The following is a 26,835-nucleotide window of genomic DNA, read 5'->3' as shown; positions in this document are numbered from 1 at the left end:
GATGGGTACTGGGTGAATATCCTTTCCCATTCTGTACTCTGTCTTTGTACTTTGGTCACTGTTTCTTTTGAGGTGCAGAAGCTTCTTAGTTTAAGATAGTCCCATTTGTTTATCTCTGTTTTCACTTGTTTGGTCAGTGGCATGTCATCTTTGAAGATAACCTTTAGCTTTGATATCATGGAGGGTTTTGCTGACCCTGTCTTCAATGTTCCTTATGGATTCTGGTCTGATGTTGAGGTCTTTAATCCATTTTGATCTGACTTTTGTGTATGGTGTTACGTCGAGGTCTAAGACCAGTTTTTGGCATGTGGTTGACCAGCTACAAAACACTACTAGCAGGGAATGGAAACATATCCCTGCTCATGGATTGGGAGAATTAACATTGTCACAATGGCAATACTCCCCCAAACATTATACAGATTAAGTCCGTATAATTCAGTCTGTACAATTCGGTCTCTATGAGGATACCCATGACATTCTTCAAAGTAACGGACCAAGCACTCGTGAAATTCATATGGAACAACAAACCCCCAAGAATAGCTAAAGCAACTCTTGGGAATAAGATGATGGGAGACATCACCCTCCCCAACCTCAAACTCTGCTATAAAGTGGTAACAATTAAAACAGCATGGTACTGGAACAAAGGCAGAGCTGCAGACCAATGGAACAGCATGGAATATCCCTACACACAACTCCAAACATATGAACATCTAATCTTTAATAAGGGAGCAAGAAATCTGAAGTGGAGCAAGGAAAGCCTCTTTAACATTGTTTACTTTAAAAAATTTTTTTTTAAATTAAGTATCTGTGAGATAGACCCTTACAAAACTCTAAAGTCTTCTAATTTAGTTGTCTGACTCTCTTCCTTTCGATCTTCCATGGTTGCCCTCTAGAATACTGCCATCATTGCTGTCTTGTTAATTTTGTTCTCTCACTTCATTACCCTCCAGTTTGCTCAATCCCTTCACCTACTGTTTCAGATGATGAGAATTGTTACAGGCCTGTGTACTGATATATTTAACATATATTTACTCTTTACTTGTTCATGTATTTTCTTGTTATTCTCCTTGTGAGAATCAGGATAGGACCTGTTTGTGTTCTAATTTGTTCCTTGTGCTTATCACAATACTTAACACACAGTGAATTCCATATAAATTTATACTTTCCCTCCCACGCCCCCTGCATACTTCCCTTCACCCGCATTTCCATGTTGATCCACTTATATGCAAACTTCATGACTTTTTCTTTTCTAACAGCTGCATAGTATTCCATTGTGTATGCTCTGACTTCCTAGGAATGCTCTGCTTATAGGTAAGAGAAAATTTGTAAACTAGCAAAATTCTGAAACTAGAAGAGCAACAGTGTTCTGTACATGTCATGGTACCAACAGAAATGTAGAGCAAATAAATTCCTGAGCCGGAGCGATAGTACTGATCACAGGGCATTTGCCTGGCATGCTGAAGACCAGGGTTGGATCCCATAAGGTCCCTGAGCACCACTGGGTGTAGCCCCAAAACAAAATGAGAAAGAAAAAAAGAAAAATTCCTAAAACTCTTTAAAGTTAGCAAAAGGCTGAGAGAGAGAGAGAGAGAGAGAGAGAGAAGAGAGAGAGGAGAGAGAGAGAGGAGAGAGGAGAGAGAGAGAAGCGAGAGAGAGAGGAGAGAGGAGAGAGAGAGAGGCAGGCCTCAGCTGAAGCCTGAAGGATGAGCAGAAAGAAACAGGACGCCCTGGTGGCAGAGGGGACCAGTGCCCCTATCAAAGACTACCAGAGACGCTGTACAAAGGAACGGGGAAGAGCCCAGCATGCACGGGCAGGTGAGATGGGCCAGGTCAGGACCTGAGATCCATAATAGTTTCTCCGTGCAGACACCTATGCGGCTGTACCTTTCATCCATCTCGCCTTTTCCAGCACGCACGAGCAAAGCCGAAATACAAAAAGGAAATCCTCCTTGGTGACATATAAACAATCGTTTTATTTGTTTTGGTTGCATCCAAGCACTCTCTCTCGCACTGACAATTCCTTTCTAGATTCAGTAACAACAATCTTAAAATGTTGTGCTCTATAGATTTTATGAGGATGAATTTTTGTTTGGGCATATTATATGCATAATTACCATGAACTACATTATAACCTTAAAAATAAAAGTTGAATGAAGTAGAGGCCAGAGCGATAGTACAGTGGGGAGGGCACTTGCCTTGCACACGGCCAACCTTGGTTCAATTCCCAGCATCCCGTATGGTCCCCCAACTACTGCCAGGAGAATTCTTGAGTGCAGAGCCAGGAGTGATCCCTGAGCAGAGATGGGTGTGACCCAAAACAAAACAAAAAGTCAAACAAAGTAAAGCTGACGTCTGGCATGCATGAGAACTGGATCTGAGCCCCAGCAATAACAACAAAAAATGCAACAATTATATATATAAGATGGCAAGTTGTACTTATATACCACTGAGTGTCCCCAGTCTCCCCAAATCACACCTGCCAAATCACACCAAGTCATACATAACGCCGCAAACAGTGTCTGCACATGATAAAAGTGGGAAAGATGACCCACCCGCAGTGTGTCTGACTCGCTTCTAGAGGAGGGCTTGGCAGGCCCGCTCCTTCCCCTTATGCCACTGCATTCGGAAGGGCCGCTGCCAACCAAGTGCTCACAGGGACTTTCTCTGCCAGCCTGATGTGTGCCCGATGGCCGGATGCTGGGCGCCACCTGGGGCACGAGGTACCTGGGGTTGGACTCGGGGCCTCTGGCACATGAGCTTCCGTGCCACCACTCCTGCCTCCCCAGCCCCTGCCTCAAGGTGTTCAATGGACAGCGTTGTGAGTGTCACAATTCAAGTTTATTTCCATTTGGGAACCGTATGTTGTGTTCTATTTTTGTTATTTTTTCCATATAATGCGGTGGCGATCTTGGTTTATAGTTCTTATTACACAGCCCCAAGTTCTGTTACAGAAAGCCAGTAATACCAGTTTAATCAGCCTGGAGTTTCCTCATGTTTATCCTCTCCCCTCATTTCTTTCTTTTAACGTCATTGTTTACAGTGGCGCGTCACTCGTGGTCTCCAAGTACGTTGGGGCTTCTTTATTTATGCTGGTGATTGAACCCAGGACCTGGTGCATTCGAGGCACGAGTTCTTCCGCTGAGGCCGAGCCGTAACCCCAGCCTTCATTTGGGCCAGATTAAAAGATAAACCTCAGTGTTTTATTTTATACTTTTGCCACTCAGTGTTTCTTTGCATACTGAGATGGGAAGTGTTTCTACAGTTCTTTGGGGAGGGGGTGGCACCCCTTGTTCCTGCCCTGCATCCTTGGCCCCTGACTTCTGAGATCATTCTCTGCTCTTGCCCCGTGCCTGACCCATTTTAGCTGCTCTGGCCCTCCAGTTCCTTTGAGTTTTCTAAACATCGGTTTTTTTAGAGGCTTCTGTACTCCTTCCTTTTGCTTCCCTTGCTCCTTAGCTTTCCTGATGCCTTTATTGTCTGGATTCTTTTTTCTAAATATTTCAGAAACAAGCATGCATTTGTTTTTGTCTCTAGGAAATTTAAAATCTATTTTGAGCAATAAAATACAAGAACAAACGAAATGATGTGGTTTATGGAAAGATATGAAAGAAATCAAATCAATATTGAGTAAGCGATTATATCAGTAAGCAGTGTTCGGTTAAGAGTGCTAGTATATTTATACTATGTTATATGGGTATGAGATAACAATTTTAAGGATGTTCTTAAAAATGAGAAAAAGAAAGATTTTACCAAGTATCTTACTATAAATATACATTTCTGGACTATACTTAGAATAAAGGATGTTAGCCTTTTTAAAAAAATATTTATTTATTTATTTTGCTTTTTGAGTCACACCCGGAGATGCACAGGGGCTACTCCTGGCTCATGCACTCAGAAATTTCTCCTGGTGGTGCTTGGGGGACCATATGGGATGCTAAGAATCAAACCCAGGTCCACTGTGTGCAAGGCAAGTTTCCTACCCGCTTGCTATTTCTCCAGCCCTATTTTTTTTCTTTTTGGGTCACACCCAGCGATGTACAGGGCTTACTCCTGGCTTATGTACTCAGGAATTACTCTTGGCGGTGCTCAGGGACCATATGGGACGCTAGGAATCGAACCCGGGTTGGCCGTGTGGAGGCAAATGCCCTACCCGCTGTACTATATCAATCCAGCCCCCAGACCTAATTATTTAAATCTTTTTAAATTGTTTTCAGTTTTTGGACTATACCCAGCAGTGCTCATGGATCACTCCTGGCAGTGCTTGTGGAACCATACGTGATACCTGGAATGAACATGCAAGACAAGCGCCCTGATGACTGAACATTCTGAAGTGGGGCATACTAAATTCTAACCGGATAGGGTCATCTCTTAGAGCCCCACCTGCATCTGCTTTCTTAGCTGCCAGAGTCTCAGCAATGTAAAATAACTGTTGTAACTCATAGTGGACTTTTATATTGGATTGTAATACTGGTGGAGAACCTGGATTGTATCTCTTTTATCTTTGATTTCTTACTACATAGGCACTTAATATTTGTTAAATACCTTTTAAAAAATTGACCAGTAGTAGTTTCTTATGCTTATCTTTTTTAGGCAAAATTTTGCTCAGATATCCAATTTCCAATTTTCGTAGATGATAGTTAGGGAGTTGGGAAGGATTGTGGGGAGGATGAGGAAAAATAGTGGGCAAGTCAAACCAAACAATGGCAAACCAGTCTGTGAGAAAAGATACATGCACACATACTCAGTGGCAGAGTTTGTTGTTATTATTAATGGATAGTGGTTTAATTGGGAATTTTCCCTCAGGATTTCTTCTTATTCTTGTATTAGGAAAGTATTTTAGCCTCAATATTATGACAAACTAGGTATATAAATGTCAGTATTAATAGCTTGGTATTTTGGTCTTGTATCTGGACATTTTTGGCCTGTTCTTGTAAATAAGGACCTGATAGTGTTTAAGGAACAGAAATTGTGGCCAGAAAAGAAAAAAAGCATCTTATTATCCAGGGTAAGCAATGTAAATGGGTCTCAGGAATCTCTTACTAGATAAAAAAAACTCCTAGAGACGGTTTCTTGAGTCTACAAACTCAACACATTCAATATAACTTTTACATAAAACCTTTTCTGTAGTATGAGGGAGCATTTTCAGTTGATAATCAGTCACCACTATTATGGAGACTTAGAGATTTACAAGCATGGGTCCCTTCCACAGGAAATCAGTTTAAGGTTTGTTTTTTTTTTTTTTCCCTCCCTTCTATTGGCTCACAGAGTCTAGTTGTCCTTAAATCCTATGAATATATATAATTTGACGGCATTGAGTCAACACCCTTATAGGTCTGTAGTGCTGTTAAAAAGAGAAACTGTTCAATAAAAGATTACACTCGAAAAAAGTTGACTGCTTGATGAAACCAGGATTGGGTATGAGGATTGTGGCCTTGAAAGCACCCACAACTGGTCAAGGAAAACTCCCCTCACTTATTACTTTCAAAGAGGACATTAGGTTTGGAAAGCTGAACTGTGTCTTTGTGTAAGTAAACCGTGACTCTAAATCAATGAGATAAAATGAAATATTGGCATTTTTAGCAGAAAACTAATTCTGTATTTGTGTTAACAATGAATTTTATAGATTATAGGTAGAAATAGCTTTTAAAATAATGAAGCTGTTATAAATCAAATATGCTTGGGCAATTCACATCCTGCTATCAGTTAATCACTGTGTCTGACCACATTATACTATTATAATCATTATTCAAAGTAGAGACTTTCAGTCTTTATCTCCTGCCCCTTATGTGCTGTCCTCGGGAGCTCTCTAACTTAGATGGAGTTGTTGTTTCTAGTTCTGAGATTTAGGTACTGAGGCCGGAAGAGGCTCAGTACGTTGTGCATGGTTATAATAGCTGGTGGCTAAGCTGGATTGTACAGTGTTTGTTGGGAAATAAATCAAATTGGAACTTGTTAAAAATGTATCCATCCCTCCCTTAAGTAATGATTTTTTTCTCTCTTTCAATCTTTGTAGTTGATTTGGAGCATATGCGAACAGTGAAGCCTGAAAAACACTTACGGTTTTGCCAGGAAAATGGTTTCAGTAGCCACTTTGTCTCAGCCAAGACAGGAGACTCAGTAAGTAGATGATGATTCTGAAGTGTTCTAGGTGACGCTTCCCTTTGACTCATGGATACTCACAGCATGTATGCTTTTGTTACTTCACTCTTGCAGCAAACTAATTCCTAAGGAATGCAAAATCATTTATACTATTTAAATTGCTTTTTATAATTCATTTAACAATTTTAAGGCTGCTGAGCTGAGGGAATTTTATTTTATTTTATTTTTTTGCTTTTTGGGTTATACCCTGCGATGCTCAGGGGTTATTCCTGGCTCTGCACTCAGGAATTACTCCTGGCGGTGCTCGGGGGACCATATGGGATGCTGGGAATCAAACCCGGGTTGGCCGCGTGCAAGGCAGACACCCTACCCGCTGTGCTATCGCTCCAGCCTCTGCTAAGGGAATTTTAAAATATGAGTTAAAAAAGACTGTCAAGTGCCCATAATCTCAGCATGCAGAGATCACCCTTCGTGACCTCATATCATTCTCCTGATCTTCCTTTACTTTTTCTGTATTCCTGGCCTTATTCTGATGGTCACTACTGCTAGCAAGTTGCATTTAATCAGAGATTGCCCTTTTGTTTGTTTTTAATTTGGTGTAGTGTGACTTGCAATACTGTTCATGATAGGGTTTCATGTGTAGTTGTTCCAGTACCACATCCTGCACCCTCCACAGTTTCCTCAGGTTTTGTCCCCTCTTGTCCCCCACCACCTTGGTAAGCTCAGATTCAGTTGCTTTTGGCCATTTATGGCTCCTTTACTATGTTTCTTTATATTCCAATAACCAACCTCATCAATTTAAGCAATGTCCAACAAGATAGTTATCCTGTCTGTACGTTTCAGTCTAATATCTTATGTCCGCGTGTGTGTGTGCATGTGTGCGTGTGCGCTTGCGCTTAAATGTGTGGGTGATCAAGATCATTGCTGGGCAAAAATCCTCAGTTCCCATTTCTCTCTTTTATTTTATCCGACTCACTTGGCTGAAATTCACTTCTGTGTTCTACCACAGCCCCTCTTCCCTTCCTATGGGCGTGCCCTTGAATTGGAACATGGCCAGATTTCCCTGAAGACACAGTCACTAGCCCCGAGGGGACTCTTGCCGCTGCTCAGGACCATGCCATATGACCTTGTCCACTGTTTCTTGGTGCTTCTCTCCCCAGTTATTTCACATTCTTTATCCGACATCTTTCCTGGCCCTTCCAGTGTAGTTCTGAGTTATTTCTCGTTTCTGTTCTCCCAGTTTCTCTCGAGTCATTCCAAATTTTTTTCCACCCAAATCCGTCACCCAGACCGTTCCCAAGATTCTTGATGACCTCCTTTTTGCTAAACCCAATGGTCCTCGTCTAGTAGCATCTAGTTCTCTTCACCTTCTTTTCAGAGTAATTACATCCCCTGCTTTTCCTCCAGTTTGCTAACCACTGTTTCAGTCCCCTGTGCTGTTTTCTTGATAGCTCTCTGACCTCTAAGTACTGGAGTGCCCTAGTGCTCAGTCCTTAAATATCTCTTTCTAGACTACAGTAACTGCATCTGACCCCATGACTTTGAGCTTCGTTCTCACCCATGTAAATGCCTTCCCAGCATCTCCATTTTGCTGTCTGATAGGCAGCCCGCCTAGTTCAGGCCCAGAAGGGAGCATTTGGTACCTTGTTCTCAGACATATCTCAGCCTTATTCCCATAACGGAATGGCAACTGTTCTCCCAGTTGTTAAGGCCGAGGACATCTGCTAGCAATCCTTGATGTCACTGCCCTACCTCCCAAATATCACCAAGACCTGTTGATTTGTCTTTCAAGATATGTTCCAGCTCTGATGACTGCTCCCATTGTTCACCCTGCCATCATCTCCAACATTAGTGTCTGCTGGGTTCTCTCTCAGTGCCCTTGTGTCCTTGAATCGCAGTAGTGCTCAGTGCAACAATCAAGACTGTTAAAGTTGAGGTCATAGGGCCAGAGCGATAATACAGCAAGTAGGGCCTTGCATGTGGCTGACCCGGGTTCTATTCCCAGCATTCCATATGGTTACCCGAGCACCACCAAGAGTAATTCCTGAGTGCAAAGCCAGGAGTAATCCCTGTGTATCACTAGGTGTGATCCAAAAAAGAAAAAAAAAGTTAGGTCACACCAGGCTACCCTCTCACGGGACTATCACTGCACTCAGATTAAAAGCAAAAGTCGTTCCAATAGGTGACACGACCTTTGGTGATATATTCCTTTGATATATTCACAAAGATTCACAAAGATCATCACCTTTGATGATATATTCCCCCTTAACCTCTTTGCTCATCTTTTGGGTTTGTTTTTGTTTTGGGGACCACACCAGGTGATGCTCGGTGTTACTCCTGAGCAGGGCATGCACCCTACCTGCTATACGATCTTCTCAGCCCCTTTCTTCATCTTTTAAAGTTTTTTTAGAGAGGCAGATGGTTTTTATGGAAAGGAATCTAGAGAGATGTAAGAAGAGAATTGAAGGGAAGGAAGGAGAAGAGAGGAAGAAAACAAAATTGGTTTGTTCAAGAGAAACAATTTTTGAAGGTGAGGAGAGCCACAGATATTATTGTATCTTTTAAGATAAGCTAAAGGAAGATATGGAATTGGCAGTGAAAAACTTTGATAGTGAAAAACAGACTAACTTATTTTAGTTTTCCTCAGTAAGGATTTGTTACATAAGTTTTTTTTCCAAAAATGGTAAAAGTTTTTACCTGCTTCACAGCACTGAAAACAAGAGTTCCAAACTTCAGCAACCAAACTTCAAAATGTGTCTGTCAGAGTGGCAGACTGGGGGTCTGAGGGTGGTGTTGGAAGCCCTGGTGGCGGGAAGGAGACACCGTGTGGGATTGGTGCTGGAACAGAGTATGTCTGCCGCCATCTGTGAATGACTTCGCAAATCATAGCATTGTAATATAATATCTATACTTATAGATAGATACAGAATTTATTCCATGTATCTATAGTGTTTATTTAGATATAGAATTTGTTTCATATTTTTTGGAATTAATGTATATTTGGGTCAATTCAGTGAATTATGTGAATTTTCAAATGGTAGTTTAGTCACTCAAGAAATGCTGCACTTAAAAGGTTGCTGTGTTTGTCAAATAAAGTTAATTTTGGAATCATTCGGGACATCATATTTTTCTAATTCTTGCTGTTTATCATTCTTTAGAAAGTTCCATTTATTTGAAAGTCACCTAAGCATGCCTGTTTTAAATCATTTAAACCTATTTCTGTGTTGTAGGTCTTCCTGTGTTTTCAGAAAGTTGCTGCTGAGATCCTTGGAATCAAATTAAACAAAGCAGAAATAGAACAGTCACAGGTGATTATATTGAACTTTGTATTTTAAAAAATCAGTTATTTCTCAGATGTTCATTTCATCCCCCAGTCGTTTCATGTGGGTGCACTCACTGTGCATATCCCAGGAGTTTATGGAATGAATTGTTTATTAGGATCAGTGCTTGTTGCAGAAGATGGACAATGGTACTCGTGTCAAGTTATGATATTCTTAAAACATCACTTGCCCTTTCTTTTTGAAAATGAGAGTCATATAATAAAAATTTCATCAATACCTAAGTATCGGATTGACATGTGACAGTATTGCTTTCTTCTTTATTTAAGTTCTTCAAGATTAATATGTGATATCATTTTTATATTTCATACAAAATCCAGCTATCTTTTAGAATTTAATGTTAATCAATGAGTGATAACTTTATTTGCCATCTCTGCTCTGGGATGCGTTTTTTTTTCTTCTTTTATTTTTAAAGTCTGTCCTTTTTGTTTTGCTTTAATACACCTTAAACTATTGATATTAACTCATGATATTATTTATAATTGTATGATTAATTTATTAAGGACTTCAGAATTTATTCAGTAGCATATACAGTTACTTAATACTACTAAATGCAAATACCAGCAATCAGACATTTAAAATGTCTCTGGGCCAGGCCGGTAGTACAGCATGGAAGGCAGTGGGATTTTCATGCGGTCAGCCAGGGTCTGATCTCTGGTACCACTTATGGTTCAAGCACCTCCAGGAGTGATCCCTGAGCACAGAGCCAGGAGTAAGCCTTGAACACAACCAGGTGTGGCTCCCAAACCAAACAAAATCTAGGTCATTACTAACTCTGTCTGGTGTTGCAGAAGTAAGGGGAACCAGGTTGACTAAAGTACCTGCAGTGATTGGCGCATATTAACCCCAGCGCTACTGAGGTTGCCTATTCTGTCCCAGTACAGTGTAAAAACAGTAAAAATAAACAAAACCAAAACCACTCTGACAACACACCAGTTCACATTTGATAAACAGAAATTTTAAACCAGAGCCTTTGGTTAAATTGTAACCTCTGAAGTGGTTTGGTTTGAAGCAGACATAAATGATATAAATAGTGCAAATAAAATTTTCTCATTCTCCTCCTCCATCCCCATCCTATGTAGCTAAAACAATATTTTATTATCTATCACTTTCTCATTTTTTAGAATTTTGTGTTTTATTTGTGTGTGTGTGTGTGTGTGTGTGTCTTATGGTATGTAAGAGAGAGGATAATTGTTGGAAAAGTTTATGTTATATGCTTCTTGGACTTGATTAAAATACTTGGACTGGAAACTTACTTCATTATTCACAAAACATTTATTTCTGCACTTACTTTGGTCAGAAATAGTGTTAAGATATTTTCCCTCCCTATCTATAAGTACTATTTCTTGATTTTATAGCCTAGGAGGCTACAAAAATGAATAATCACCATGATTTGTTTGATCCCACAGAACTCAGTGGATCTCTGAGATTACGTGATTCTTTTCTGTTTTTCAGTCAGTTTCTAGAAATGATCATTTTTTTTTAAGCACCTTAATTCACAAAGTTATTCATAGTTGAGTTTTAGACATACACCATTGCAGCACGGAGCACCCCCCCACCCCCAGTGTTCCCAGGTTCCCTCCCACATCCTTCCCACATGACCTCCACCCTTCTAGCCTGCCCCCTTTCAAAGTTTGGTTGCTAGAGTTGGGGTCTCTTGATTTCAGTGTTTTTGACTCTGAGGTCTGGATATTTGGTCTATCGTTCCTCAGCATCACCTTTCACCTTTGCACCTGAGTCCCCCGACCTGCCCCACCGCCCCTTGCTTCTCTGTCTCTTCACCCCCTCCACTCATCTCAAAAAAGGATGTTCTTTTCTGTCTAATTAGAAATTCCATGAATGATTATCAGTCATCAGCAATTTACTCATCACATGCTATATGCTTAACATCTACAATAGACTCAGCGTAAAATATCAAAATCTTCTTTGGAAGAGTTAAAGGAATTTAAAAATGAAGACGTGCTGGGCACCCTGGCATCTCATTTGTCCTGTAGCGCCTCTTTTGAGCAGGCGACTCATTATTTCAGGGGCAAAATCTGAGAGTGGGCTGGGTTAGGTTGCCCACCACTGACCTTCGGTCAGACTATGGGGGCAGCAGGATTTGGAACCGGGCCTCCCACAGGATTGGAGGACATTTCCCTGGGCAGTGGGGAGAGGGATTAAGAAAATGGCCATAAGAGAAGCTTATCAGGAAAAGTTGGACAGCTCAGCTTGTACTTTGGAAACAAAATAGTTGTAGAAATCCGTGGCTTTTGTGGTGGTAGGGAACGGGAGTTTGGGAACAGATTACAGAGCTTTGTGACTGCCAGGTGGGTTGATTTTATCTAGCGTACTGAGCGTGGGAAATAAGGCTTTAAGCAGGAGCATAGAGGAGAGCAGTGTGGGGAGAGGTTTCTCTCCTGGAGTTATTTGGTGTCTGCCCGGATGAGAAGGGGACGGAAGCAAGGAGACGGATGGAAACCAGGAGAAAGATTCAGAATCGGGCCGAGGTGCAGGGATGAAGGGAAGCAACACTTCAGGGGCTCAGTGGAACGACTAGATAGGAGGGAAAAGGGAAAATCCACTGCCACTCAGATTTCTTGTCCAGAGGACTGCAGGAAGGGCCAGTGACCAGGTGAGGTGCATCTTTGGCTGGTGTCCCGGGTTCAGGGAGAACTCCTGAGAGATGCAGTGACTCCCCTTTTCAGAAAGGCAGAGGGTTTTATATATGTCAAATGGCTGGGCGGGGGTGGGGCAGGGGTTAGGGTGGGGAGGGAATAAGGGAACACTGGTGGAGGGAAATTGACACTGGTGGTGGGATTGGTGTTGAAATATTATATGCCTAAACCTCAACCATCAATAACTTTGTAAATCACAGTTACTAAGTGGATGAATTTAGAAAAAAAAAATAACAAGAATGGCCGAGTTTTAGGGAAGGTTGATTCATATTCTGGGCTCTCCCTAAATCACAGGAGCTAGACAGTTACTCTTTGGACCCCCATGATACGTGAAATCCAGGTGCACAGCCCCGAGGTGGGCAATGAGATGTGTTTGCTGGTCCAGCTCTGTTGGCCTGCGGTGGCCCCGTCCCACCTGCTGTGGTTATTAGCGCACGGGCTTGTGGTGGTTGTGCTGAGGCTTACAGGAGTCTTTTTCTGGTGGCGTTTTCTTGAGTTCATTAATTCCAAGATGAATTCAGGCTACTGCAGCCCGCTTCTGAGAGGTGTGTGCGAATCCTTCGTGTGCAGTGACAGGCCTCATTATCATTTCCTCAGCCCCACGGCTGGTGCCTCTGCCAACTCAGTCACTGATTTATTTCACAATGAACGTTTCTCTGTGGGTATGTTTCTGTGAATTCGTTAAGAAGAGAATGAAGTTCAGGTAGTATATTTATATGCTGTGTTAAATTACACTGGACCCTGCCATGATTGTATTCACTATAAATTTAAAGAGTGCCTGTTTCTGTTATTCGAGAGTGTGGAGAAAATTTGGTCTCATTGGAAAGTGCTTGTTGTTATTTTGTAGAGAAGGAGCTTAAATGGCAGCTCTGCTGTCACATGGAAATTGATGTCATCTTAATTAACTCTCTGACGTATTAAATAATAAGGAGTAGTCTTAATTCTTACTGATTATTTAAGGAGATCCTCCTGTTTCAGTCCCGACCTCTATTGCTCCTGTTTGAGAGTCATATAAAATTAGTTCTTAGTACATTTTTGCAAGCTTTGCAATGAAGGGAAGGGTGGCAGGAATGTAACTTATTCATACAGCAAAGTTTTTTTAGGGTCTGCTTTATTCCAGGGAGTACTCTAGAATATGAGACACAGAAAGGAGATAAAGTTCTTTTTCTCAAGCAGAAATGCTTTTTCTCCTATTCCCAGGAGATGTGGGGAAGATTAATATTTAAATAATTCACAATTTAGTTTGACTTGTATGACTTATGCTTTATTTTCTCTCCCCTCTCCCTCTCCGCCCCCCCCCCCAGTTCTTCTCTACGATAGTGCGATAAGGGGCCATAGTGATAATACAGCGGATAGGGCTTTTGCCTTGCACGCAGCTGGCCCAGTTTCAGTCTCTGGCATTCCAAATGGTCCTCCTGAGCACCGCTAGGAATAATTCCTGAGTGCAGAGCCAAGAGTAACCCCTGAGCCCAGCCCAAAAGGCAAAAAAAAAAAAAAAGAGCAATAATTAGGAACTACTTAATATATATTATAACATCATAGATTGTTCAAAAAAATATTTTTGTTAAACCCTTGAGATTAAAAAAATGTAATTTACTTTAAGAAACCAGCACTCAACTCTGTAATACATGAGGTGATTGAACAAGAAAATGGAAACTTTTCATATGTGTGACCTCGTTTAGTCTAAATTCGAAGTTTTCACCAGTATATTTGACATTAAGAGTTTTCTTACATTTTTAAGATTTCGCTTATGTGATAACCTGTGGATTTGTGTTTGAAATACATGCTATTCACTTCACATCTGAGATATTCACTGAATTTAGTAAACATATATATGTATATATATATATATTTTGCTGTCCTTACAAAATACTTAGACAGCAGATATAAAAGTATGTCTTAGTAAGGCCTGACTTGGAATAAGCATGCCAATAATTTAGATTGAGTTTTATAAATGCTACCACACAAGTGCTCATTCTGTTTCTTTTTGCCTTTGAATTGCCTTTGAATACCTTGCTTAAGAATTGAGAAAAACTTACATTCATATTACCCTGATGTTAATCATTTTATTGTTTTTCTCTAATATGTTTACAGAGGTATTGAGATTCCTTTCTTATCCTAAATATCATTCATTTCCCTTGCAGAACCTATTACACTGTACTTTCCTTTCTAGCCCTAAAACATTGAACATTATTTCTCCAGCACATCCCACGTTTTCTAGTTATTTTTATGTTGCATATATTTGCCATTTTATTTGTTAGTTTCAATGATAGTTATCATTTAAAAAATGGGATCTGGAAGACCTTGTGTTTATAGATTCAAGAATTGTGAAGATCAACCTGTATTTTATAGATTTGAGGATTGTGAAGATAAATCCTGTATTTTATGGAAGATTGTAAGACCAAAGAGGCAGAATAACTTTCCCAAAGCTAAGAATGTTCCTAACAGCTTACTAGAACAGCCATTATACAGAAGGAAAAAGAAGAGTATCATTCTTCAGGAGTCTGCTGTGTGTAAAAAATTATTCTTCTAAAAAGTGTTGCATTCAACTTTGATTAGTAATCTATACTCTTACCCCAAACATGTGGAGAGGGGCCTTGAGCATGTCTGTGGCTAGGCTCTGGAGGTCTTCGGCCGCAGGAGCTCTGCTCGGGCAGGGAGGGAAATTGAAGCCCATCCACTCAAGAGGCCCCTGGGAAGACAGCCAGGCACTGGGGCAAGAGACTCTCTGCATGAAGTCGGAAGAGCCTTACACATGAAGGAACAGACAGAGGAACCCAGGTGTGTGGGACCCTGGTCTGAGACCTCCAAGCCTGCTTGGAATGGGACTGGGCCTCTTCCACCCAGATTCCCCATTTTCCAGTAGCTAGGCAGTCACACCCAGGGACTTCCCCTGGTGATGTGTAATCCCACCAATGGCCAACATCCAGAGACTATAAAACCAAGATCCTGGAAGCATGCAGCCGCTTTGTGGCTGTGCAACATCTTATAACCTAGTTCTCCCTCTTGGAGAACCTGGCAAGCTGCCGAGAGTTTCCTGCCCCCATGGGAGAGCCTCGAAAACCCCCCATGGTGTATTTATATGCCAAAACCAGTAACATGATGGGTCTCATTCCCCCGACCCTGAAAGAGCCTCCAATGCGGCACCATAGGAAAGGACGAGTAAAGAGAGGCTTTTAAAATCTCAGGGCTAGGGTGAATGGAGACATTACTGAGACCGCTCAAGAAATTCAACAATCAACGGGATGATGGTGATGATGATGATGATGACTCTTACCCCACTTTGAAGTATAATATTCTTTAATGTAATGTTGTTCAATAGTTTCCACATCTGTTGATGTGTTAAACTCTTATGCTTCTCCAAAAGAGATCCTCTGTGATTTTTCCATGTCTCCCTGATAGTGGTTGGCTTTGAATGAATGATGGTTGGCAAGGGTTTTAGTTTTTAACTATGTGTATGTTCTGTCCTGAGCTTGATGGTCTGTGCTTTTTGCGATGGTATAGAAATGACTTCGCTCTGGACTAAGCCCAGTTGCACGATTGACTGCATCTGTATTCGGGATCCTCCTAAGAGTACACTGTTCTGTCCCAACTACCAGATTGCTCTCCTGCTGACCCCTGCCAGAATCTGAGGAACCTGTTCTTTGCCCAAACCAGGCATCAGCAGTGTTCGTTTTTCCAGAGCCTTATTATTCTCACTCTGGCAACTAACAGCAGAGAACAGTGAGAGCCCCTTTGAGGTCACAAGCTCTCTGAAAAGCGCAACAGGATGGCTTAGAAATACCTTGATGCCACCTGCCATCACGGTTATGGCATAGAAGTTACACTTTTCTATTTCTAGAAATCGGAGTTTTGAGCCCATGAGACTTGGTCCTGGCTTCTTTCTTAGAAGCTGGGTGTAGAGCTTCATGTCAGCCAAGGCTCGTGGAGAGGCCTCCTGACCTTGCCCTTTACTAATTTGATGACAATTAATGGTGTAACTCCAACCATCCATCCCTGGCAGCCCTCCCTTGCCAGCTGTCTTGACCGCAGTGGGCCAGTGAGCTGGCTGTGTTTCAACAGTAGGCTTTAAACCAGTATTCCGAGGATTACGGAATTGCTTCTTGAGTACGAAAATCCTTTTTCTTTATTATAACCTGTAATCTGGCATGGAACCGTAGGCTTAGGGAAGTGAGATAATGGTGTCTTCTTACTGACATGCTTCTGTGTCCCACTTAGATCTCCTGTGGCAGCTGGTGACATTTCTCTTGGTACTGTCAGGCCGAGTGCCTTGAAAATAATGAGCCTTTGCCTAAAGTTAATACTGCTGTTTTTGTTTGTTTTTTTTTCTCCTTAGAACTGAAGCAGAGTTCCTTGGCTAATGTACTATAGCATCCTGTTCATTTTCTCATTTGTGTATCAACATTATAAATGTTGTTATAAATACAGCCCATATTTATGTTTTTCTGTATTTTTTTAATCTAATGGATGCTGTTATGAAGAGTCTTCTGAAATAAGATATTTAAAGTCACTTTGGAAAAGCAGGGATTTTTTTTTAAGTCTGAATAATTTGGGCAGCTTGTTATCTCTATTGTATGTATTTATCCCATGTCATTCCATCCTGTTTTCATCAGCAATTAAAAGCCAACAGTGTTTTGATTGTTTAGCAGAGCTCTTAGATATGTGAAAATAACAGCTGTTGTGCTTAAGTGTGATTCTTTTAAAACAATTGACAGAAAATTGCATTTTGAACTTGTTAATTTCTACACAGAATTTTAAAGCATGGCGTCTGTCAGGCTAGAGTGCCAGAGTAGCTTCCAAAGGCAGTCTTTGGTAATCAGTCCTTTAAAATATGGAGCAATTGTAAATGGTGCGTGGTTTCCTCTGATTGATGCTCCCTCTTCCCTCCTTCAGAGAAAATTGCTTCTTCCTCTGTGTTCCTACAGCATATAAAGCCCGCTAGTTAAGGCAGTTATGTCATCTGACAGTTTGTACATTCACTTTTACCATTATTCCATAGCATTATTGTGAAGAGATTCCCTCCCCCCGCATCATTTATGTTATGATTTCCTACTATAGGGTGCTTGCACATAGTAGGACCTTAGTACTACTAGTACGTGTTTATTAAAGGAAGTAGAATTAATACTTTCATCATTTTTTTTGGCATAACAAAACCTCCTAATTTTTTCATTGTCTTCTGGCCATTATATATATTATATGTAGTTGTGATATAAAAAATGTATCTCAGGGGCTGGAGCGATAGCACAGCGAGTAGGGCGTTAGCCTTGCATGCGGTCAACCCGGGTTCGATTCCGAGCATCCCATATGGTCCCCTGAGCACCACCAGGAGTAATTCCTGAGTGCATGAGCTGGGAGTAACCCCTGTGCATCACCAGGTGTGACCCAAAAACAAAGAAACAAAAAAAAGATCTCAGTTTGAAGAGGCAGACCCATAATTACATTATCAATAATTAAAGGGGATCAAAAAATACAATGTTTCCTGGATTGTTTTCTTTTCTTTGGGATGCGTATGTTTTGCTGTCTCCTATGTTTAAGTCTATATGTTAATTTTCTTTATCTTCAACTTTATTTCTTTTTTTGTTTAAAGTCGGTGTTTCCTTCTACTTTTAGTCATTCATCATGCTTTCTGGTTTCCCTCCCCCCCTTCTTTTCTCCTTCTTCATCTTGTTTATGTGGTACGGAATTGGCAGCATATTGTCAGGGCAGAAATAGTGAAGTACCCGGAAGAGTATCACCACCGTTCCACATTCTACAAGAGTTCGCTCTGTTCCATGCAGTAGTGCAGGTATTAATGGACGCATTGTTGTAACTGGGGCTGGGGGGAGGAGGTGGAGAACCAGCCAGCACCGCCTTGTTTGTTATTCCTTATGAAAAATTGAAGTCTATGGTTATTGTATGTTATTGGGGACTAATATTGGATAGCTCAAGTTCAATCTGTCTTTTGCCAGAAGACTTTGGAATTGAACAAAGAATGGGGGATTGATGAAAATAATGTTCCAATTCCTTTCAACCGTGTTTATCTCTCTGGTTGTGGGGATGACATGAGCAATGAAATAGAGCATTCAGGCAGTTATTTCATTATTCATTGTTTCCTAATTTCCTGAAATAGCTAATTGAAAGAGTATTTTTAAAATTTGTCTTGAAATATCCATCTTTGTCTCCTTGTCCGTGCAGACTTTATAACAATTGAAAAGGAGCGAAGGATTTGTTTTAATTTAAATAATCACTCAGAGATGGATATTGGGCATTTGCTAAGGTTATCATTTAAGATATTCCTTAAGAGAAGGAGTTAAATGCATCATTTAGCTTGTATTTAAAAGCATGGATGTGAAACTTTAATAATAATTTCTCATTCGGTTTTTTTTAAATCACTATTCATAACCCAACAATGAGGTGGTTGCAAGTAAACTGAGATTTGGGAAGGAAAAATCTTAAATATTGGCAAGGTTTTCAAAGTTTCTCATTTGCTACTACAGGATGCAACTAGCGGGTTCCATGCTGAGCAGAGTGGCCAGGAGAGGGGCAGAATGATCTCTCTTAGGGGCATAGAGATGCACGTCAAGGGAGTAGCAAATGGCCAAAGGCAGCAGAACCTCAGAACTGATCCCAGAACCAAGCTTATGACATCAGGCTCTGGAATGGGGGATGTCACTCTGGTGGCGTGCACATATGGGGTTGGGACGTTGTATGCATGGAACCCTGTCATGCTGACTTAAATGTTTAAACAAACTTTAAAACGATGGATTGCCCCAAACTTCTCGTCTTTATGTGGCCCTCCCTTCATAGTCAGACCTTGGTTCCTACTAATTCAGAAATTATTGTCAACATTCCAAAGTTTTGGCTAGACATAATGACTTCTAGATGTACTTCTAAAGAATAACTTCTCTTTAAAAAAAAAAAAAACTTTGAACTCTTGAGTTCTTGCTGCATTAGGTGGTTCTGGTTGGTTCTTTCCCTGTCAGTGCCTGCTTCATTTATGGTATCTCTCATCAGGAGTTCAGCAAAGTTCAGAAAATGAAAATATACTTTAAGGAGCGCTCTCTGGATCTTCTGACGTCCTGACAATGACTCTGTTTTCTTTTATGACAGAGGGTGGTGAAGGCAGATATTGTAAACTACCACCAGGAACCCACATCAAGGAATGTGAATCCTCCACGCAGCTCGATGTGTGCCGTTCAGTGAGCGAGGTTTTCTCTGGGATTGCGGATTCTGGGACCGAATCAGTGGCTGCCTCTGCAGCAGCTTTAACCCTTTTCAGTCCACCTGCTTCCCCACAACAACCCCACAACCCTCCCCCCGCCCCTCCCCCCCTCAGCCGCCGCAGCCACACACGGACTGGAAAGCTCCACTGGGACCACACAGTCTGAGTTCAGAACGGAAAGCCCATTCCCCGGAATGAAGCTGCCTCACTGCAAAAGAATGATGTTGTTGTTGTTGTTTTTCCTCTACGTCCTCACTTCTTCTCCATTCCCTGATGTAAACCTGCTTAAGGGAATAAGAAACTCACCATGTCTGGATCATCAGATTGTGCCCCGGCACGGTTTGATTCTCTTGTCTGAACTCACACGGCAGAGTGTGAACATTTAAGCCAGTAATATATTTTATCTACAGATACCTAAGGCATTCTTTCCCTCATATTGTGATTTAAAATATATAAAGCTGTACCTAAAGGAAAAGGCTTGAAATAAAGCTGTAATAGAAATATTTTTTTCATTTAAAAAAATGGGCCTACATTGTAGTTCACACAGTAGTATTTGATACTGTATTTTTATTACTGTATCCGATCATTGTATATCAGTAAGACTCAGGTTGGATGGTTTTATGAATCTGGATAATGTCCAGCTGACGCTCCAGGGGGCCTCTCTCCCGTAGACGCAGCCGAGTACCCCGGAGCGAGTCACGACTGTTGGCCAGTCACTATGGATCAGATCAGACCGTACCTGCTGTTCAGATGTTTCTCTCCTGCAAATAAATTTATTTAAATTAATTCTTCAAAGGATTTTTTTTTTTTTTAGCCATCTTCCTTTTAGTTGCAGAAAAGCAAACCCAAACGACCACCACTAACACCAACCAAAACCCCAAACTTGTATCCCAAGTTCATTTGGACACCAATCCGGGATGGTGAGAAGTTCAGTTTGAGGTCAGTCATTTCCGAGGCATTTGGTCCTTGGAGTCCAGACTCCCTGGCCGATGTGCCGCCCCCCTCAGCGCCTCCCACCCGGCAGTTTCCTGCGCACTGCCCAGCTCTGCAGGACTCAGCCCTAGGCTTAGGTGTGGCCTGTGCTCCAGTAGCTCGGACTAGAATTCCACTTTCCAGATCCCTCGGCTTCTCACACACAGGTCTGTGCCTTCTCCTAGAGCACCGAGGCACAGGGACGAATGTCACCCCAGACAGCCCCCACACTGCAAGCGCCCCCTAGGGTACCTCTCAGGGGGCTGCACTTCCTGTCCTGAATCAAGGTGTCATGTCCCTGGGTTCCTGTTTCAGGTGCCAGCAGCTGATTGGAAAGCAGACCCAGACCTGATCTCTCCTGTCTCTCACCTCACTCGGGGGTGGGGGAAATCGACATCTGGAATTCAAGCATCTGCTTGGGCCACAGGCCCTAGCCCAAGTCACAAAGTGCCTGCATTAGTCCCTGATTGCGGAGCTCGGCTGGGAGACACAGTGAGCCCTTTGAACCAGAGGCAGAGGTCATTTCTGTCCCCAAGAGTGAGTGGCGATCGTGGACGGCCACAGTGCTGGGCTACGCTTACTTGTGTGTGCAGAGGTTTTGGCCACCTAGTTTGGCTGCTGTGAGGAGTTTAGAACTCATTTCACATCTGTGTGTGGCTATGAGTGCTGAGGGTCGAAGAGCTAGACACAAAGCTTGACACAGGAGGAAATCTCCAGGAAACCTTTCAAGGAAGGATTTGAAGTAGAACATTTTAAAATCGTGACTTTACTCATTGGTTATATATTTTAACTACCAAACCTATAACTTTATAAGTAGTAATATTAAATGTTCCATATTATGAAGCTTTAAAATATATATTTTTTTAATTTACTCACTGTGAGATACAAAGCTTTCCTGGCTGGGTTTCAGCCATACGATGTTCCAACACCCATCCCTCTGTGAGTGTGCATTTCCCAGCAACAATGTCCCCAGTTTCCCTCCCGTCACCCCCAACCCCTACTGCCCCGCTTGTCTCTATGGCAGGTGCTTTTCTCTAGTTTCCTCTAGTTCAGTAGCCTTTGCCACCCTTTGAGGTGGAATCCCTTCAGGGCAGTTCACACCGTCTCAACATACACAGGCTAGTTTGCTAGGGGGAATAACTTCTCCCCAAGTTCCTTCAGAGAAAATGAGGTTCAGCAAACAAGACTTAAAGGTCATCACGATCAGAGGGGAGGGATGTTTACTGTTGTCCTGCTGGTTTCATAGTGGCGGTGGCTGGCACAGAGTACACCACCCACTGATAGTGCAGTGTCAGGGGCACTCGCTTTGCATGCAGCTTATCCAGGTTCGATCCCCTGTACCACCTGTGGTCCCCTGAGCCCACCAGGAGTGATTCCTGAGTGTGGAGTCAGGTGTAAGCCCTGATCACTGCTGGGTGTGCTCCCAACCCCACTTGCCCCCCTATGAACACTGCTTCTCCCCCCACCCAAAAGCTGTGACTAACTGGTCTGCAAAACTAAATGTTGCCATGGTTTCACATTTCATGAGTCATAGACCTTCTTTAGTCGTTTTATGTGACTTTTCATCTACATAAAAGAATTCTCCAGTTATTATTTTCAATCAGTATTACAGGGCAGAAATTTGTGACTTAGCACACGCGCGCGCGCACACACACACACAGACACACACACACACACACACACATGATTAGGAAAAGAAAGTGCTTCAGGTACTAAAGGAAACAGAGCAATGCTGAAAGGCCTACAGTCACGCTGAACCACTGGGGCTGGAGCTGGAGTGCTGAGTAGCACCGAGCAGGGGCCAGGGCAGAGAATGGCTTTAGTCCAGGCACTGGTCAGATGAGACTTTATTTCCACCCCGATTTATAGGAGGAATCAACTTCACGTTACACACAGGACACCCAAATGGATTGTGATCACACCAAGTCTCTCCTAGGGCAAGCATGGAGCTAGGATGACGTAAATGGCTTCTGGGGTAGGCTGGAGCTGAGCTGGGGCTATTCTCCCTCTTAGGAATCACCACAGCCCCCGGTCCTGGGGGCTGAGCAGCCCCTGGTGTTGGGGATTCTTCTAGAAAGTGATGGTGGCTGGTACTAGTTCATCTGCCTTCACCCTGTCCTGGAGTGTGGCTGAGCACCGTGCTGGCACATGATCACACTCACTCCGTGGGGACAGAAATGACCTCTGCTTTTGTTCTTAGGGGTCACTGCTGAACCCTGGACAAAGCTTGACAATCGCTGACAAACGCTGGTGCTTTGTGACTAGTGATAGGGCACGTGGCCCAACAGATTCCTGGATTCCGGATGACGATGTCCCCCTAAGCTCTGGGTTTTATTTTTGAAACAGAAGCATAGGATTTATGCCGATTTGAGTTTGCCCGTTACCTCTCCTGTCTACAGTTTTTAATTTAAAAAAATTACACGTCTTTCCATCTAGTTTCAGGCAGGCGCTTTGTCTCCTGAAGACGCATGCTATAAAGTTTCAAACACATTGTGGTCACGTCCACGACGTGGGGAACTTTGGAAACACACGAAAGTGTTCAGCCAGAACTGCTCATTGGGTGCTGCCTCCCGGGCACCCTCTATTATGTGTGGCCAACCGCCGGGGAGTGGTTTTTGGAGGGGCCCAGAGAGCGTCCTGTGACCGCTTTATTATTCCGGGAGGAGGTAAGCCAGGCTCTGGAGCAGTGTGACGGAACATCTGCATTTGGGCAGTGCTTTTCACAGCAGATCGGCTTTCTGGCCTGACCCGTGCCCGCGCCCGCTGGAAGTTTGGGCATCCGAAAGGGCAGTGGACACACAGGAAATGGAAATGCAGAGTAGGGCGGTGGCCGGCTTCTGCCATGCCGGCCTCGCCTCAGCTCCTGCTGGTGCCCTCCGCCCTCTTTCAGCATCGCTCAGACTGGAACCTCTAGGATACTCGTCCTTCTGGCCACAGTGGAGCCTTTTCATCCTATTCAGCCTTTGGCTCAGAGAGGAGCAAAGAAGCCCCCCAGAGCTGTGATCCTGGCGGGAACTTTGGCTGAGGCTTCTAGAGAGGAGAAGAGAGAGATAGGAATGGAGGGGAAGCGAGCTCGCCTCCCTGCTGCTCCCACATGCTCCTTTGGCCCTGGTGCAGGCTGGGCAGGGCCATCCTGGGCCACCATATGACCATGCAGGGTGGCATAGAGGCGGGAGGGACCCTGCCAACCCCGACAGCCAGGCCTCCAGCTGGCTAAGAGGTGGAGCCCCGTTTTCTTGATCATTTACGGGGCCGTGACTGCTTCTGCAGGAAAAGTCACGCCTGTGGGCCCCTGCTTGGGGTTATGATGAACGGGGTCTGCGGTTGGTCCTCAAAATCCTGGAGTGGAGCTAGAGGGAGCGTGGTGAGCTAAAGAGGGAGTGTGGTGGGCAGGAGGGAGCACGCAGTAGGCATGCTTCACATGATGAATGTTAATCTCCAGAGCACCACCGGAAGTAAGCACTGAGCTCTGAGACAGGAGTAGCCTCTGAGCACTGCTTTATGTGGCCCCCAAAACAAATTGTTTTAAAAGGTCTCAGTTGGAGATGATCACTTTTTTTATTGAGTCACAGTGAGATTCAGTTACAAAGCTTTCGTGTTTGAGTTTCAGTCATATAATGATCAAAACCCATCCCTCCCTCCACCAGTGCACATTTTCCACGACTGATACCCTCAGTATCCCTCCCGCATCCCAGCCCCCCCTGCCTCTATGGGAAGACAGTTTCCCCACACTCTCTCTCTACTTTTGGGCATTATGGTTTGCAATATAGATACTGAGAGGCTGTCATGTTTGGTCCTTTGAAATGATCACTTTCCTTTTTTTTCTTTAAATTTTTTAAATTTTATTGAATCACCGTGAGATAGTTACAAGCTTTCATGTTTGGTTACAATCTCACAATGATCAAACACCCATCCCTCCACCAGTGCACATTCCCCACCACAAATATCCCGGGTATACCCCCCTTTCCCACCCTCCCCCTGCCTCCACGGCAGACAGTATTCCCCATACTCTCTCTCTACTTATGGGCAGCTGTTAGGAGAGATGAAGTCATGAAATTTGCTTATAAATGGATAGACATGGGGAGTATCATGAAATGATCACTTTGGATGGGAACTGAGTACTGAAAGTAGGTAAAGGGATATACCTGAAAATCTTTCAGTATCTGTATTGCAAACTGTAATGCCCAAAAGGAAGGAGGGAAGGAGGGAGGAAGGGGGGAGAGAGAGAAAGAGGGAGGGAGAGAGAGAGAGAGAGAGAGAGAGAGAGAGAGAAAGAGAAAGAGAGGGGAAGAAAGATTTTGGGAAATTACGCTGGTGGAGGGATGAGTGTTGGAACATTGTATGACTGAATGACTGAAACCCAATCTTGAACAGCTTTGTAATGCTCTATCTCATGGTGATTCAATTAGAACAAAAGAAGATTTCCATCCACCCAAGAGCCTGGCAACATCTGCATCCAAAAGAAGAGGGAGAGATTGCAGAAGGCTGCTCCCTGAGCCGCACTGGGCGGAGGCAGCGGCGGCATGGCCAGAAGGCACTCACGAGTACCAGACAACAGCGCGTGTGGGCAGCTACAGGGGAAGGAGTGCCCTGTCAGAAGCGGTTCCAGTTTGGGGACATTTCTTCCCCCCCAAAAATCACGCGACCATTAACCATGATGATATGGCTTTCCTCCACCTGCCTCTTATGCCTATGAATTGTAGAGGATTGTTTTTGAGAACTTTGCAAGTTCTTGATAAAGCTTTAAAACTGCTATGGACAAAGAAAACCCAGAACATACACTATGGAGGAAGCAGACAGAACCTTGTTACTCACCGGAAATGTGTTCCTGTCTCAGGCCATCACACGTCCCTCTTGGCGAAAAGTATTCCCTGGGGCCAGAGAGATGGTACAGTGGGTAGTGCCTTACCTGTGGATGACCAGTTTCCATTCCCAGCATCCTATGTAGCCCCCCAAGCACCACCAGGCGTGATTCTCGGGTGCAAAGACAGGAGTAATCCCTGAGCATCACTGGCTGTGGCCCCCAAACCAAAAAAAAAAAAGAAGAAGAAGGGTGTGCCCCTGTTTTGTAAGCACACTGGCCTGGACCCTGGGGGAGAAATGTCCCCAGCCTGATGTGTGCATGGCTGCTGTTAGCCCCAGCCTGCCAGCCCGTGGCGGTGGCCCTTGCTGCCTTGGGCGTGAAGCTGCTGCAGCCGGCCAAACAGTTGGACAAAAGAGCAAGATCAGAGCCTGCAGATCATGTCCCCAAGACCAGGCCCAGGAGAGAGCAGGGCCCTGGGGTACCCTGGGCATCAGGCGGGGATCCCTCCCGGTCAGCAGTGTGCAGGTCAGTGCTGTCTAGGCAGGGCGAGAAGCAGGGAAGAGGCTCAGAACAGATCCCAGAGGCCGTGGGCTTGAGAGAGACCATGCAACAGCCCCCCATCATGCCTCCTGGGCCCAAGGCACTGCACCTTTGCCCAGAGCCCTCCAGTAGGTCTCCCTCGGGTCTGCCCTTCACCGTATCAGGTTCCACGCCGGGGAGCTGAGAGTGAGAGGAAGTAGATTGTTTGAGAGAAATCAAGGGGGGCTTATGTAAGAGAAGGCGGATGAAGGTACTAGGGGTAGCCGGGACAGGCCCTGAACGCATCAGTGCTGTAGTGAGATGACACGCCCATGGCACTAAACCGCAGAGACACCAACGCTCGCAGCAGAACGCCGAGCTACAAGGACTGAACTTAAAAGATTTGCCTGTCATTTGGCAGAGGCCAGAGTGTGGGGTGAGAGTTGTGGGAGCCGGGCAGGAGATTTCTCATCAGCACTGGTAAGATGAGTCAGAAGCAACGTCCCAGGGACTTGTTTTATTTTCTAAGGAGTCAGACAAAAGACATTTATGAATAGCTGCAAACATTGGAAACAATGGCAGGAACTGTGGAGATGACAGCTATGTTATAGGAGTTTGTGAGGGAAAAAAACAATTCTATTTGGCATCAGTAAGAAAGGCTATGGGGACAGACCCCGTGGGGTGAGAGAGAGAGAGTGTAGGGGATTAAGCACTTGCCCAGCATGAGGATAACTACAAGTTGACCTTCAGCATCACATACAGCCCCTAAGCACCACCAGGAGTGATTCCTGAGCATGGAGCCAGGAGTAACTGAGCACTTTCTCATCACCCAGTGACTTTTTAGAGCAAATCCTGGGATAGTCATAGTCAAATTCAATTCTGGAGTGAATTATGGAGGGGGCCTGGTTTGCCTGGATGGTTGCGTGAATGGTGCCTTGGAGCAGATGGAAGAGTATGGAAATGGCGTGCTCTAGAGTAAGTCCAGGATGCCTTCATGGAGGAGGCAGTGTCTTGGACATAAGCAGAGAAGGCTGTGAGGACACCGGGATAGCGGTGCTTTTCCCACTTGGATCTGTCTTTTATGAAATATTCTTCTTCTGTGATATAATATGCTCATGTTTCTAGTAGTTGATTTCTCCTGATGTGAACCAGATAAATGTGTAAATGTTGGTGTGATTGTCACAGTCCTTTTGTATTAAGTCTGAGCCATTCCCATTTGCCTCCGTCAGTGCAAAGTGTGCAAAA

At 43.6% G+C, this 26,835-nt stretch overlaps 1 protein-coding gene and 1 pseudogene across 3 annotated transcripts in view; both read left to right on the top strand.

Annotated features, from left to right (window-relative positions):
• Positions 1-20,081, top strand: part of RAB28 (RAB28, member RAS oncogene family) — a 78,780-nt gene extending 58,699 nt beyond the window's left edge. The window contains exons 5-8 of one of the 3 annotated variants that reach the window (XM_004619118.2): positions 6,014-6,117; positions 9,330-9,407; positions 17,785-17,879; positions 19,184-20,081. In XM_004619118.2, coding sequence (XP_004619175.1) covers positions 6,014-6,117; positions 9,330-9,407; positions 17,785-17,874 — 272 coding nt within the window. In that variant the 3' untranslated portion in view covers positions 17,875-17,879; positions 19,184-20,081. The other 2 variants (XM_004619117.2, XM_055140127.1) reach the window with 2 other exon arrangements.
• Positions 10,198-10,323, top strand: LOC129405348 (small nucleolar RNA SNORA66; annotated as a pseudogene).
• Positions 20,082-26,835: the final 6,754 nt, after the last annotated feature.

The sequence above is a fragment of the Sorex araneus genome, chromosome 5, assembly GCF_027595985.1.
Source record: "Sorex araneus isolate mSorAra2 chromosome 5, mSorAra2.pri, whole genome shotgun sequence".
Classification (NCBI taxonomy): domain Eukaryota; kingdom Metazoa; phylum Chordata; class Mammalia; order Eulipotyphla; family Soricidae; genus Sorex; species Sorex araneus.
This window is presented reverse-complemented; position numbering and strand designations above follow the sequence as displayed.